This window comes from Azolla caroliniana, unplaced genomic scaffold (genome assembly GCF_043228905.1).
Source record: "Azolla caroliniana isolate FFs.n. ecotype wild unplaced genomic scaffold, voAzoCaro1.0.p SCAF_1, whole genome shotgun sequence".
In the NCBI taxonomy this organism is placed as follows: Eukaryota; Viridiplantae; Streptophyta; class Polypodiopsida; order Salviniales; family Salviniaceae; genus Azolla; species Azolla caroliniana.
The window spans coordinates 942,454-959,209 of record NW_028230436.1 but is presented as its reverse complement, the minus strand read 5'-3'; the positions used below and the strand labels follow the sequence as shown (position 1 = coordinate 959,209).

Below are 16,756 nucleotides of genomic sequence, written 5' to 3'. Positions count from 1 at the left end.
AAGATGATCTAACGCAATGAGATGCAAGCCTCGTTTCTCTTCTTCTTCTCTCTTCTTCGAATGACGCAGGAAACCGAATACTGTGCAGGCTGAGACGACTGCCGACAGCGGATTGAAGGACCGAATACTGTGCAGGCTCTGATACCAGATGTTGAAGACAAGGTCGTCTATGCGGAAGATCAAGAAGCATTCAATTGGTGTTTGAATACCTGCGTATGACAGTTTCTAGGTCGTTGCACAGAGAGAGAGAGAGAGAGAGAGAGAGACACACACAAAAGACTTTCTATTCAATAGAAGAAATAATACAACACCCAACCTTACAAAAAGGTTACAAGGTCACTATATGTAGTGACCGACTTAGGGCAACCACCCTTTATGCTAATTACACAAATGGCCCAAAGGGATAGTGTGAATACGTCCATTATACACCTGTATTCGACACCCATCAGTCTGGGGATGGTAGTCGGAGGAGAGGTCGCAAGAGACCATGAGCATCTTGAAGAGATGTTGCCAAAATTTGGAGACGAATTGAGGTAATCGGTCACTGATCATATCGTCTGGGAGGTCGTGATACCGAAATACCTCACGCATGACAAGGGCGGCGGTTTCCTCGCTAGTGATGGCCTTAGTACACGGCACAAAATGTGTCGTCTTAGTATATCGATCGACGACGGTTAAGATAACATCAAACCCCTTCGAGACCGGCAGATCTGTGATAAAATCAAGACAAATAGACTACCACGGCTTACTTGGAATCGGTAAGGGTTCCAACAAGCCATATGGATGGTGTCGTCGGCAACAAGCATCACAAGTTCGAACGTAGTCGTCGACAAAACGTCGCATATGGGGCCACCAAAAGGATCGTTGAATGAGATCCAACGTCTTAGTACTACCGAAATGTCCCGTCGTATGGGTGTCATGACAATTTTGGACGATTTGAAGGCGACAGGAGCAATCAGGGACATATACAAGCTTTTTAAAGAATAACAAACCATCATGATATTCGAATTGTCGGTAGTCGATACTTGGTTGTTGAGATTGGGAACAGGATGCCCGAGAGGTATCAATGTGCGCCAGAATGTCTTGAGCAAAACTGTATGTCTTCAAGTTCGCACGTATGGCATCGATAATCCGGGAATCCATAGGGATGTGAAAAATCCGCGTTGTGTGCAATCGTGTTGGTCCCAAGATTACTTGCTTTTGATTATCAAACGCTGGATCACCAGGACGAGGTGCAAGATATGAACGTCGTGATAGTGCATCTGCTTTTCCTTGTTGCTTCCCTGGTCGATATGTGATTTTGAAGTCAACGCGTGAGGAATTGAGCCCACCGAGCTTGTCGTCGATTTAGCACCCAAGCGTTCTGGAAATACGCAAGGTTTTTGTGATCACTAAAGACGATGGCCTGATGTGGAGAGCCCTCTAAGAAATGCCGCCATTGCACAAAGGAATCCACGATGGCTAATAACTCATTGTCATGTATTTTGTAGTTGATTTCCGCGGCATTGAATTTGCGCGAATGGAAAGCCACAGGATGTAACTCTTCTTTATCTCCTTGTTGAGAAAGGATGCTACCGAGGGCGAAATCCGATGCGTCGGCCTCCATGATGAATGGTTTCTTTGTATCCACATGAGCTAGAATGGGAGTTGATGTTAAGGGTTTCTTAAGATGCCGAAAAGCCATGTCCGCTTCATTGGACCAAAGAAATGCTCGTCCCTTGTTCGTAAGTTGTGTGAGAGGTAAAATAATCTTCGAGTAATCCTGTATAAACTTGCGGTAGAAGTTAGCAAAACTTAGAAAACATTGTACATCTCGTACCATCCGTGGAATTTGCCACTCTAGCACAGTTTGGACTTTAGCTGGATCCATGGAGATGCCCTTTGAGGAGATCACGTAGCCTAGAAATTCCACTTGCTTGTAGTCAAAGCTACATTTTTCTAGCTTGGCATAAAGACCATTCTCGCGGAGTCGTTTTAGTACTAATAGTACATGAGAATCGTGCTTTGCCTGGGTCTTCGAATAAATCAATAGATCATCTAGATAGATGATCAAACAGATATTCAAGAGGTCTCTGAATATATCATTTGCCATGTGTTGGAAGACTGTGGGTGCATTGGTTAGACTGAACGGCATAACAATATATTCGAAAGAATCGTGCTCTTCCTGGGTCTTCGAATAAATCAATAGATCATCTAGATAGATGATCAAACAGATATTCAAGAGGTCTTTGAATATATCATTTGCCATGTGTTGGAAGACTATGGGTGCATTGGTTAGACCGAACGGCATAACAATATATTCGAAAGAATCGTGCTCTTCCTGGGTCTTCGAATAAATCAATAGATCATCTAGATAGATGATCAAACAGATATTCAAGAGGTCTTTGAATATATCATTTGCCATGTGTTGGAAGACTATGGGTGCATTGGTTAGACCGAACGGCATAACAATATATTCGAAATGCCCATACCGCGTGCGAAAGGCGGTCTTCCATTCATCTCCCGGCCGGATCCGCATGAGGTTATACACTCCTCATAGATTGATTTTTGTAAAAAACTTGGCACCATTAACTCGCTCTAAAAGAATTTTGATATAAGAGGAAGTGCATACCTATTCCGGATGGTGACTTTATTCAAGCCGCGGTAATCAACGACGAGACAAAGTGAGCCATCTTTCTTCTTGACAAAGAAGATGGGTGCACCGGCCGGAGATTTCGAATGACGTATAAACCCGCTTGCCAAGTTCTCCTCTATGTAGGCTCGAAGGACTTCTAACTCAGTGGGTGACAAGTTGTAAATTGGTCCCCATGGTGGCTCTGCTCCTGATTGTAAATCGATGGGACAATCATAGGGACGATGATGAGGAAGAGTATAGGCTTTTACCTTGTCAAATACATCGGCATAAGGATGATATTCCACCAGAAGTTGCATTAAGGATTCCTCCTTAATAGTGTTGGAAGGATGTGTTGATATTGCAAATAGGAACATTGCCTCATTGTGTCCTTCTTTGCGTAATTGACGTAGTGAAATGGTCGAAACTCGATGAGTAGATTCTTGGGGTTGTCGATGTCGGACTTCTCTTGTTCTCCAATCTATGTCTGGATTATTTAATTCAAACCAAGGTAATCCCAAGACAATGGGATGCTCTGGACTACTAATTATATTAAATGCTACTACACACACAAAACTACCTAGGACAACTTGAATGGGTTTTGACTCTTCTACAATATTCCCGGAAGCAATGAGACGACCATCAATGACTACTACAGATGTGGGGCAAGGAAGTTTTCTTAAGGATATCTTAGAAGCTTGGGCAAAATTTTGATCCATGAAATAGGAATTAGCTCTGGAATCTAGAAGTGCTAGGACGTGTATTGGGGGAGTACTTTTAGTACTAACCATAGATTGACACATGCGTGATATTCGTGATATTCCCCATACGCGATATTCTCAGTATTCGAGAATACAAGATGGCCCCAAGAATATTAAAAAACCATTCGTTTTGTAAAATAAATATAAAAATTTATTTATTTATTAAAATAAATGTATTTCACCAAAACAAAACAATTATTCATTAATAGATTATAGTGTCAAGAGAGTTTATGAAACTTATTTTAATTAATTAATTTTTTAAAAACGAATATGTTTATATTTATTATACAAATATGATTAGTATGAACTTTTAAGATATGATTAGTTTAAAGTACCATTTTTAATGTCAAGATAAAAATATTCATAAATTTTGAGGAAATAAAAAGTGAGAAATTAATGAGCCTTTATTTTATTTTATTTATTTATTAAAAATAAAACGACTATACATTTATTATAAAAATTTAGTAGTGTCAAATCCCCAAAGTCCCTCTTTTATTATCCCTATTTATTGTTAAGTTCCTTTTTTTTATCTTAGGAAATGTTTTTAAAAAAAGTTTTTTTTTTGGGGGGGGGGGGGGGGGGTAAAACGAATACTTGACTACCCATTCATATTCGTATTCGTATTCGTTTGCATTCGAATGGGAAACCCCACGAATGCGAATATGTCAATCTATGGTACTAACCATGACTTGGGCTAGGAACACATTGCTAACTTGCTTGGAGGGAATGGAACTACTAATGGGCTGTATAGATCTAGGGTTGTCCAACCAAATGGCTCCTATTTTGGTTGGACTCAATCGTTTAACTCTTCATCTAATTGACTAAGGATTTCAAATTTGTTTGAGATACTTGGGCTATTAGTACTATTAATACTATTAGACACTCCTAAGGGAAGAATTGACTCGGGTTTAGTACAAGTTAGGATTTGATTTACCTGTCTTCTTGGCCTATGGGGACAATTGATTGCGATATGCCATGGTCCACCGTAATAAAGACATAATCGATTTGCACGTCGTCGTTGCTTTTCTTCTTCCGATAATGGGCCACGTCGACGCATGGTGTCGATCTCCATCGGTGTTAGAGTATTTGCTTGAGGTATGTCTCGTGAATACGGTTTAACCGTGATTGAGGTGTAAGTGGGCTCCGGCCTAGAGCGTGGTATTTGTAATTGACGTTCCGAACGTCGTTCGAAAAGGCGGTTGTCACATCAGACCGCTCGACTGATTGCCTCCGTAAGAGACTTTGGTTCTTCAGGGAAGGTTAGAAGTAGATCTTTGACATCGTTTCACAAACCATAGCGAAACTACTCCATTAATGCTTGCTCATCCCAGGGGATATCTAAAGCAAGTAGACGGAAATCCGCCGCGTAGGCAGAGGCTGGACGATCGCCTTGACGCAATCGTCGGATTTTGTTGATCGTCGTCCGGATGTTGTATGTATCTCCAAAGCAAGCTTTAAACTCACTAATAAAGTCTTCAAAGTTATTAAGTAAGGGCGATTGTTTTTCCAGAAGCGGAGCAAATCATGCCAAGGTTGAGCCGCTAAGCAACATGCCTATTAGGCCGACTCGGGATGCATCAGTGGGGTATCGAGAAGGATGCATTTGAATGACTAAGCATACTTGATTGAGGAAGCCCCTAAATTGCGATCGCATTCCATCAAATTTCATAGGAAGTCCAATCTTGGGCTCTTTATGAAATCCGTGGGGACTTGATCCTTGTTGTTGCAACGCTGCTTCGAGTTGTTGCACACATAACACTAACTCCCCATGTTGTTGTTGCAACACCACATGTTGTTGCTGCGTTTATTGTTTTTCTAGGGCGATTTGTTGAAGATCCCCTAACAACCGTTGGTTTTCTTGTTCCAAGGCAAAAAAAAAATCTTTTAGACACTGTAGCTCGGAGAAAACGAATTGGTATTCTTGGGCGCTAATAGAAGCGCCATTGTATAGAAAAAGGATAAGAGGATGAGGGAAACCAAAAGAAAGACTAGAGAGGAATAATTGGTTCAAACTGTTAGGAATAGTACTAAAACAGAGAGAGAATTAGTACTAGAGAAGGGAAGTACTATTAGTACTAAGAGGACAGGACTGCGTAAGACTCCCGAGAGGGAGGAAAGAGAAGAGAAGAGAGAGAGAGAGAGAGATGATGATAACAAATGATATATTATAGGAAGAGTAAGTACAAGATGGCTATGAGGCTTAAGACTGGCGTTGAACCAATTTAGTTCAAAATAATGCATAGTGCCTTCTTTTATAGCGTTCTCAGGAGTAATCCTGAAGCTTCTAGAATGTTCCAGAGAAATTTGGAATATACATTAATTTCCTATAATAAAACTTAAATGAAAATAATATCATACGTATTACAATAGATGGTATAATGGTCAAGAGCTCGACCCATATAACATAAGGTCATGGGTTCGAGTCTTGCCATATCATGACAATTCTTGGAGGAGAGCCATGCGACATCATACACTCGGATGTATGGGGACCGGCTCAAACGCCAACGATCGACGGATGCCGATTCTACGTCACCTTCATCGATGACTACTCATGCTACGCGTGGATCTTCTCGATAAAGAAGAAGAGTGAAGTAGAAGCACATGCCGAATTTCTATTGGGTCAAAGCGGCATCCACGACCGCCTATCTCATGAATTGATGCACCATTAATGGAGTGCATGAGCTAACTCCATATGAGCTCCTCGTCAGAAGGAAGCCGATCCTATCGCACGTCAAGGTGTTCGGAAGCATTGCGAATGTACGCATCCTGATCTTGTCGCACGTCACACATGTGCACCCTTGCACATGAGATCTATATATACCTCATTGTAGGTATTTTTGTATTTGATGATGATAATGCTAATTTAATATAGAGTTAATCATCCCCCATTTTGTGTTGTTCATAAGTGTTAACTTCCTCTCTCTCTCTCTCTCTCTCTCTCTCTCTCTCTCTCTCTCACGCACATATCACTTAATCTTTCTCTTATAAACTAATCACATAATTAGGTACTAATTAATCCTTGCTTAATTACTTACCTAATTCTTAACAGTTATGTGTGAGAGAAAGGAGAGAAGAGAAGAGAAACACAAGATAGATAAGCTAGAGAAATGAAATACTCAAGAAGAAGAAGATGTATATTGACAAATAGCAAATACAAAATGTAGCATTACAAGGAATCACAACCAACTTAGTATGAACTAGGAGAAGGGTGCTTTATATATAGTCACCCTCTCTCTTCATTAACTAACTACAACTACTACTCTCTCTTGGGGAATGTAAAGACTCATAGTCATGGGGAATATGTAACTCATTAGTTATATGTCATAGAATATGACACATAACTAATGTGTAGAGAGTAGTGGTGTGACTCTTGACCTTTGAGTAATCATAGATTCTCAAAAGGTGTGTTCACACGTTGCACTATGTTGAGCTTGATTCTCAACAATTGGTATCTTAATTTCATGAAGGTTTCAAGAAGCAAATGTTGTGATAGCTTGATTGTTGGGTAAAACGTGTGTGTCTACTTAACTTTAGGTGTTAATTTGCTTAGAGTTTTAGGACACAAATGTGGGTGGTGGCTTTATTGGTGTAATTAATTTTTACGCCCTACACATGTCGTATGTGCATATGGTCAACCATGTTGTGAGTCGTGGCATGGATGTATTGTTCATCATGTGTGTAACATGTGCATTAAAATGTCTACTATATGACCCACAAAAAATAAAGATTAAATTATATATATTGAAAGATCAATGAATGATAAAAATTTACAATTGATAAAGATCGTTTTTTTTGCCCTATAAAGCTATATCAAAATGATTTAATGTAGATGATTGACAAACGCTTCAAAAAAGAGAGATTATTATTATCATTTTGAGAATGCAAGTGAAATATGAAATGTTAATCCGGAGATCAATCAACCATTTTAAGATATCATTTGTGTAAGAAGGAAAGAGATTATAAACCAGTATTAATCAAAACAAATATTATTACTCAATCACCAAACCATTAAAAAGATCAAGAAATTTAAAACGAATAAGGGAAGAATACTCACGTTTTTGCTTTCTTCGATTGACAAGGAAATACTTTACAATTTTTACAAAATATATGCTAAGTTGTTGGCTATGAGATTGCAACATTTTTTAACAGACATCTTTCAAAACACCCAAACAAGGTTCTTACAATATAGGAGTGTATTGGATAACATTATCTTATTTCGGGAAGTGGTTGCAATTTCACAAGAAAGGAAAAAGGATTTAGATATCTTGTTGTTAGATTTTGAAAAGGCTTATGATAGAGTACATTGGTCTTTTTTTAGGGGCACCGTGGAAAAGCTAGGTTTTCCTAATCAATGGTTAAGAGTTGTCTCAACTCCACAACTCAGCTACTAGTAGGGTATTGGTAGTTAGAGACCAAATCCAAGTATTTTCAATTTCGAGGTCAGTGAGATAGGGATGTCCATTGGCTCCTTTTTTATATTTGGTGATTGGAGAAGCTTTTAGTAGTTTTCTTACAAGTAACATTGTGAATATAAGAGGATTGCAATGACCATGGTTAGAGGAGCAAATTGTGGATTGTCAATTTGTTGATGATACAACCCTATATTTGCAAGGTTCTCACAATAATCTTTGTAGAGTACATCAGGTTATTGATACATTTTGCTATGCTTCTGGAACTGTTATTAATTGGAATAAGTCGGTGGGGTTCTGGGTAGGTACTATAGTAAGCCCTTTGTGGTGCCCACAGGAAGGGTTTCAATGGATTCCGCATGGTAAACCAATAAAATACTTGGGATGTCAGGTACGTATAATATTCGTAGCTCCTCTGTTGCGTGTTATAAGGAAGAAATTGATATATTGGAATACTACTAAATTGTCATTGGCAGGTAGGGTTGTTGTTGCCAATCAAGTATTGTTGGCTTCCATCTGGTACATTTTGTCGCCTTGGTTGTGCTCACGTTCAACTTTATCACAAGTACAAAGGCTTATTGGGAATTTCCTTTGGGAATCTAAAGATTGTTGATATTTAATATGTGAGAGCTAAAGTATCTTGGAATGTTATTACAACTCCAAAGGATGAGGATGGTCTTGGATTGCTTGATCCTCTCTTACAGTGTAAGGTTTTTTTGGGAAATTTTACTATAAGAGGCTTGTTGCCATGAAAAAAAAACTTACGGCAAAGAATGGTTAAGCTTATGCCTTCTACATGTGGCAATTGGAAAGATAATATTAAATGGTGGGTTTTAAGAGATTTTAATCATTCCATTGATATTTTTTGCCAGGATAAGTTTTTTAGGGGTATCATGAAGGCATGGTGGGATTTGAAACATAACTTGGTCCAATGACTACCATCACGTACGAAGGAATGGTTGCGCCAACCCCTCATAATGAACCCATTATTTCTATCAAAGGAGGGGGTAGTGTTAGTGAAGACAACTAGGTTGAAGTGGGTTGATTTTGATAGAGGAGAAGTTGGGTCACTAAAGAATTTGGCAGACTTTTTATTCTTCAACAATGGAAAACAAAACCCATGTTTGTGGAATAATTTGGGGAGGGAACATTATGCATGCATAAATAGATAGTCTATTTACAATGTCTTCATTTCATTCTTCTCAAATTAGTTTATTTTGGTATGGTATGTTTTCATCCTTACATGTCTTGTTGGGGTTCAGGGGTTATAAAAACTCTCATGAATGTCTTTATTTTGATGTTTTGCCTTGTAGACGACTTCATTCTCTCTTTATGGAAGACAAAGTTGTAACTCAAGGGAGTATGTTGCCTATTCGTATATTGTGGAAGAAAGATAAAAAATGGATGTTGAATCCACATCCAAATGATATAATCAAATAATCTAAATTGTGGGTTTATGAGAATAAGGCCATTGATCACATTTTGTGGGATCCCAATGAGTGGAAATGGCAAATCATATTAGCACAAGGAATGCTAGGTAAACAAATCCCATTTTTTCAATACTCGGTCAAAATGAGTCGAAAAATGCTAAGGAGGGGTGTGGCAATTACACTAGTAGCTTGTAAATTTTGGAGATTTGGTAATGTACAAGACTCTTGCGTATTAGATTAGGACGCCAATTATTGTTGAACTCAAATAATTCGCTATTGACCAATGAGATTATTTCTAGCATAAAATATGTTTGTTTTTAGTGCCAATAGTTACTTCCATCGAGTGTGAATGATAGCCCCATCATGACAGGTTTTCTCAACCCACTAACTAATAGAAGGAAGACTTCTCATTATGAACCTTGAATTTCATCATTGAATAATGTTGGATCAATTGAGGATCTAAAATTTTTGAGAGATCCAATCTTCATTGTCAATTCTAATTGCATGTCTCATATGTAGGTAAGACAAGACTTGATGAAAATAACATAAAATATTATCTATAATAGACACGCCACATAGTCCAAGCCATACCAACTACATGATCCTAGTGTATACAAGATTTTAGGCCAAGATAACAACTTTCGCGGAAAACAAAATTTTCAATCTAGAAAAGGCAAGAGCTACCATGAATATGTGAAGATGATTTTCCCACCATGTTGGTGCAATGTCAATGCATTCAGATTAAATATTTTAGTGTTAGAAATGCTTATTTAATCTCCTATCGAATGGCTCTAGAGGCACATTGATAATCAAGCCTCAAAGGACTTCTAAGATAATCAATCTGAGATTTTTTATATTTAGAAATTGATACGTAAACAATATAGCCTCCTTTTGTATATTTTGTTCTCCTCTTATTTCCTTCATCGCCTCCATCTTCTCATCCTGAAATTTTTTAATGCATATCCTGATTTGAAAACATTGGAATAATACCTTATTAACATAAGGTGCATACCTCACCTTACTCATGCGTAGTCTCCTCTTTCTATTATATATTCATCTCACGATCTTTCTATCAGTGATATGGGTTTGTTGGAATGATTCTTAGTGCTAAAATTTGAGTTGGAAAGTGATGGAGTGGTACCTAGGTCTCGTTAACATAATTTTTGAATGTATACATGTTGCAACAATTTGAGTTGGGGGATCGTAATGGTACTCTTATTTCCCTAGATGAGTGTCTTCTAGGGTTTACAACCATTACAATTGTAAGTAGATGAACAACATCATGCACAAATTGCAAGGTGAGAAATAAGAATGGATAGTGTTGTTGCGATAAACAATGTACGTGGAAAATGTTAAGTTCTTCCATGTTATTGGGATAAAAAACTAATCCAACATCATTATGGCTAGAGCCTCAATGTGGGCATCACAAGTGGCACCCATTGGTGTCCTTCAATAAAATCCAAAGACAAGAAAGGTTTTGCCTCTTCAAAAGTGAGTTGATGTGCCCATGGCTCTCTTCCATTGGGACCAGAACCTGGTCCTGTGCACATGTACTCTCCATAATATACTTTCCTATAAAATAAAAATGAAAGAAAGAAAAACAATTATTGAATGAATACAAATAATTATAATGGTTCCAAAAAGTATGTATAAGTTTGACTCGAGAGGGAGACATGTACCCATTTCTTTGTGCATCACCCCAATTGTTCCAACCTTGTGGCACAATGATGTTTTGCATAAAGGTGTAAAGGAAAACCACTCGAGAGTAACGACCCCATGCTCGTCCAAGATATACAGTTCCTGAACCAGTTATGGTGCAGTTGAGAAACACAAAACCCGAGGCAGAGTCATTTTTTGCCCTCTTTTGAGCTGTTAATGATCCTGGTGTGATGGGCATGACATGTAACTCACATCCCTTCAAAATGAAGAAAGATTAAGCTTTTTGTGACAAAAGAAAGGAGTTTGCAATAAAATATATTGTATGACTTTGCTAAGATATATAACATTCAAGGAAAAGAGCTCTTAGCATTCTGATTATTATAAATTCTTGAATTCTAAGATTCTTAAGAATTCATAAATGATCAATTGTGTCCAACTAATGGGTCTTCTATTAGAGAAATGGGAATGGGAATGTGAAAGGCAAAAATTGTACATGAAGTGATTGTTCAACTAATAATGACACATTACAATAGGATGTCTAGGAGGTGATGCATCCTTTGTATATGTCATAGATTAGACAAATGACTTTGAAACTACAGTAAAACTTTAATATGAAAGAATGTATGTTTAAGGGAAATATAAATATTTAGAAAAAGTATTAAGACCTGATAAATCGAGCGACCATTTCCAAAGACGAAGTCGATTGATCCTTCAATGTAACAATCGCGAAAGTAATGCTCACCCTTTTGATCGTAGAGTGTATCTTGGTGTCCAATGAAACCACAACCATAGAAAACGGCATTGTCCCCGGACACACGTAATGCTACTGCTTGTTGCCCTTCAACGCCAGGATGTTGAGCAGGTGCCGAGTTCTACAAAATACCACATATTTGAAATACCAAGAAGAGTTGTGATGTGAAGCACTTCATGAGTAGCACATACTTTAGATTAATATGCATCATGTTTCAAGTTTAATGAAACCTATTTCATTTAATGAACAAGACAATATAGAATGTTGGGAAAGACAACTATATGATGTCGACAACTTTGACACCATAATCATATAAGCACTATCAACCTTGAATGCAAATATTATCATTCAATGTTATTTAGTGGTTGCACTGTTAAATAATATTATTGAGTAGGTGCCTCACCAACACGAGAAAACAAATGTAATGAATCACCTGAAAAGTGATATTCATGGCGGCAAAATATTGTGCATCTATAGCAATTGATGCACTCCTATATGTTGATGTTGCAACACTGGCAGTGTCATTCCAAACTACCCTTGTTGAGTTCCGTCCATGTCCTTGGAGGGTAATAAAATTCTTGAACATTGGTACTTCTACCTTTTCCCTTGGACATTGATAAAAAATATGTAGTTCTATGAGTATATTTAGTTTAAATTTAAAGCGTTATTCAATAACATGCCTTTCACTATTTAATACTAGACTAATAATGAAGGTTCCTAGAACAATGAACATGACTTTTTGAATTGGTCTAATAAGTTGTTTTGTATTGCCACAAACAAAATCACATAGGTAGGAAAAGGCTTTTATGTTTTTCCTTTGTTTGGTCTCATCATTCTTCTATTTGCAAACTTAAGGCGCCACCCTTATATATGCCATTCTTTACAATGGAGATGGCTTCATTATTCCAACAATCTACCTATTGGGATGTGTATCGGGTGAGGGAAAATGCAGAAAACATTTTTATGTCAAATTGCTTATTTGGAAACTTTGAATAATAGTTTGCCATTACTAGTTAATGGTCATACACGCACATATCTTGAAATTTACAACAAGGCATGCTGGAGAGAAAGACTTGAGTTCAATAGGTTTGACAAATATATTAAGAGACTTTGTTTATGCAATGTGTGTAGGAACATGCACCGAGTCTTTAGAATGAACAAATAAAATTGTTAAACCCATTACATGATAATAATATTTTTAAGAAAAATATAAGCCTAATTATGGAAAAAACCCAAAAATAATAATATTTTATGAATAATAAAAAATATAAAAACTATAGTTACCAATAGATGCCAGGGTAGATAGTGATATAGACAGGGTTCTTATTGTGCATTGGGATGGAGTCAATGGCTTTTTGGATGGAAGTGAAGTAGTTTGGGTTGCTTGACGACCATTTCCCTGATGCGTTGACAATGATGGTGCTCGTGTTCTTGCTTCGATGGAAGAGTTTTCGTCGGAGATGTGGAAGTGTTGCCTCACCTCTCCTCACACTCCTCACCCATGCCTTGAATTCTTGCTCTGTTGTCCCACCATCATAATCCTCTTCCATTGCCCTCAATTGATTATATGTTGAGCTCACACTTAATACAATCAACACCAACAATAATAGTATATTTAGCCTTTGAGTGATCATTTTGCACTATACTAGCACTTAGTTTTACTCCACTCTTCCCCAAAGTGAAACTAATGTTTTGGTGAGGCAATTATGTCATTGGGGCTTTGCTTTCTTTTTAATGGGCAAATAATCATCATTCACGTGCTCTTCGAGACTAGCAAACTATTTGCAATACTTTAATTTTGAAATATTCTAATTTAAATCATTCACCGTCATCTTAGCCTTTGTGTGCTTTTTGCTTTTTGCTTTTTCCTTGTTTCTCATTGTTAATACAATTAAGAAAATACCACAATCAATTTTGTCCCTCTTAGTTTTTTAAAACGTCAAAATCTACTCATAAGAAAGTTAAACTACATCTAGTGAGTGTAATAGCCTTTCGGTATTATTATTTTTCCAAAGGATAAAAATATATTTGCCGAAACTTTGTGAAATGGCACCAAATTATTTCAAGATGTGAACTAGCTTTTTATTCTAGACCATTATTGCATTTAGAGACTTTTGTACCTCTCATCAAAATAAAAAAGTGATTTTGTCAAGGACCACATTGTATTCGATGTTGATGCAAGGTAGATAGGGACCTAGGGGCAACTTGACCCAAGGGAGGCATGCGGTGGAAGAAATGATACTTTTAAATAACGTCAAGTCGAAATTACTCTAAACCCAATATTTTGACGCATCGCGAGTTTGTTATCATGAACTTGATATCTACCTTCTTCTACCTTCTTGTTCATCACTTGCCTTTTCTAGATCAAGACATTTCTAGACCTTAAAATTAGATTATATGTCACTTAGTGAATATGTATTAACTTTTGATGGAACAGAGAGGTGCATAAAATTTTCTTTAATGATGCATTCCGTTTCCTTTTCATGTTTCATATATATATCCCAATCGCATGAATTACATATTATTTGTATAATAATTATTAATGACATATTTTGTTTCCTTTATGCATGAGAGCTCTTTTCTCCTAGGAAACAATAGCTAATGAAGGTGATTAACTGATTCGTAGTGTATATTATTTGGCAAAGAACAAGAGCAATGTTAGATTTTAGTGAATCATGTTTGATATTATTGTAAATAATTTGCCATGTTCTCTTCAACAACACACACACACACACACACACACTTATCACATATGTTATGCTACATGCACATTCAATGTTATGGGCTTCTATATATAAGATATACCATACATAGGTAGGGGTGCAATGCAAGTTAAAGCTAGGCTTGAGTCTTAGAAGGGTATGAGCTTTATGTATGCAAGACATAGCCAATGTAGCTAAGGATACGACATTACTCGCCAAGGTTCTGGTAGCCATGGAATCAATGGGCAATTGCAATAAACACATTCATTTACTTTGAGTAGATTTGTATAAAAATTTGTTTAGTATTATTGTTCAACAAAAGGCTTTACAAAATAAATTGCAACTAGGTTTCTCAAAACAATAGGTTCCTTGTAGTAAACAACAAGTTGTGCTAATTAGTGAAAAATAATATGTTTCCAAACGTAGACCCAAGCTATCTAATTTATACCAAGCCTTTTAACTTATGATATCAATGCCTCTCCAGATAAATTACAACTCAATAACTAATGAGAATAGGATCTAAAGGTCATTTACACAAGATCTCACTTTGTAGGACCAACAATGATTGAGGATCCTAGACATTTTGTCCATTACTACAATATGCAAATCATGCACAAGACATGCTTTGCTAATTTGCAACACCATTATTATGATTAGTTACTTCATGGACAACTCTCAAATACTACATTTATTCCAACATTGGTCATGCAATTCCACGATGTAGAGCCCTAACATCTAATTGAAATGATTGTGCATCTAACTAATGGGAAGTTAGTACATATTGAAATGACGTTTGAATGCATTTAATTATATAGCAAATGCTTAATTTCTTAAAATCCCTCTCTATATTATCCATGTTATTATGCTAGGGATGGATAGTAGGTATGCAAAGACATGTTCTTATCACAGTAACAACATAAAATAGATTAAATTCTAACAATTTAAAATATACAAAGTCATGTTATGTTGTATACAATTGATGATATTCTAGAGATATACATAATATGGCATCCAAAAATTCTCCAACTATTTAGAGACACATAAAAAAGGGAGGATATCCACTCCATGAAATTATGTCTTTAGATCAAATTTGTTATGATGTTCCAACAATATAATATGGCATCCAAAATCTCCTTATGATATTTGGTTATTTGGAGGCACATAAAAAAGAGAGGGAGGATAGCCACTCTATGAGATGATATCTTTAGATTAGATTTTTTATTGTCTACAATGAGACCAGATATTTGTTACATTGAGGGAGAGGGAGAGAGGGTAGCCACTCCACTCCATGATGTCTTTATATTAGATTTTTGTATCGTTCAATACGTATCCAAATCTTGTTCACATTGAGAGAGAGAAAGACACACACACACACACACACACAATACGGAGTTAATTACACCATAAGAAATCGGTTCTTGTTTGATGAACTTCTTGGGATAACACAACTCCGTAGGATAAAGGGAAGTTGATTTGACAATTTTCTCAACTATGTTGTATGGGGACATTGTCTCAAGATAAGGTAGAGTTATGTCATCTAGTATTACAAGACTTAAGAGGGTTTACCTTGTGAAGGGTTGTACTATCATCTTGTTTTAATAACAAACATAGATTTACGAAAAGAAGAAGAAGAGTAAGGAGTAATAAAGAGGTGAAAAAAGTTGGGTCTCGAACCCAAGACCTAAGACTAATAGTTTAGCAACTTACCTTACCAAATTTAAGGTAGAGAAATATGTTGATATAGATACATACATACAGAGACAGAGACAGAGAGAGAAATACCATCCTCGAAGTCATTTCATCAATGGAGGCCTATTTCATTGATGGGAGGGTTATACAAAGTGTTTGCAAAGATATTATCCAACAAACTTCAGAAATTCTTACCTCAACTTATTCATCCATCTCAATATGGTTTTATTACAGGTAGAAATATATTGCATAATGTTTTGAATATTCAAATGGCTACTGATTATGCTCGACATATACATCAAGAAATGGTTATGGTGCAATTAGATTTGGAAAAAGCATATGATCATGTTAATTGGTCTTTCCTCTCAAGTGTGATATATAATATGGGTTTTGGTTCTCGTATGTGTCGACTTATCTTTTTGTTAGGGCAAAAGGCAACCTCACGTGTGATGCTAAATGGCGGAGTTACTCCGAAAGTGTTTCTTATTAGATCCGTGCAACAAGGATGTCCACTAAGCCCATTGTTATTTGCTATTGTTACACATCCTTTGTTAGTAATGTTGTCAAATATTGCGGCTAGTGGTGATATTGTGGGTTTGCATCTTCCTTCTGGTGGACAATTGGTGGCACAAGCATTGACTTATGATTCTTTTATGTTTTTACAAGCCTCAAAAGAAAATCTTGAATGAAGTATGCAAGTTTGGGATCAATTTGCTTTGGCTTCAGGGTTGTATATAAATTGGA

The 16,756-nt window shown here is 36.8% G+C and overlaps 1 protein-coding gene across 1 annotated transcript; it reads right to left on the bottom strand.

Annotated features, from left to right (window-relative positions):
- Positions 1-10,509: 10,509 nt before the first annotated feature.
- On the bottom strand, positions 10,510-13,350 carry LOC147868135 (putative pectinesterase 53). Its single transcript, XM_087315731.1, has 5 exons — positions 12,906-13,350; positions 12,055-12,226; positions 11,536-11,742; positions 10,891-11,126; positions 10,510-10,783 (listed from the first exon to the last, which is right to left on the bottom strand). The coding sequence occupies exons 1-5, from the start codon at positions 13,253-13,255 to the stop codon at positions 10,615-10,617; spliced, it is 1,134 nt and encodes a 377-aa protein (XP_087171857.1). The 5' UTR covers positions 13,256-13,350; the 3' UTR covers positions 10,510-10,614.
- Between the last annotated feature and the right edge of the window lie 3,406 nt (positions 13,351-16,756).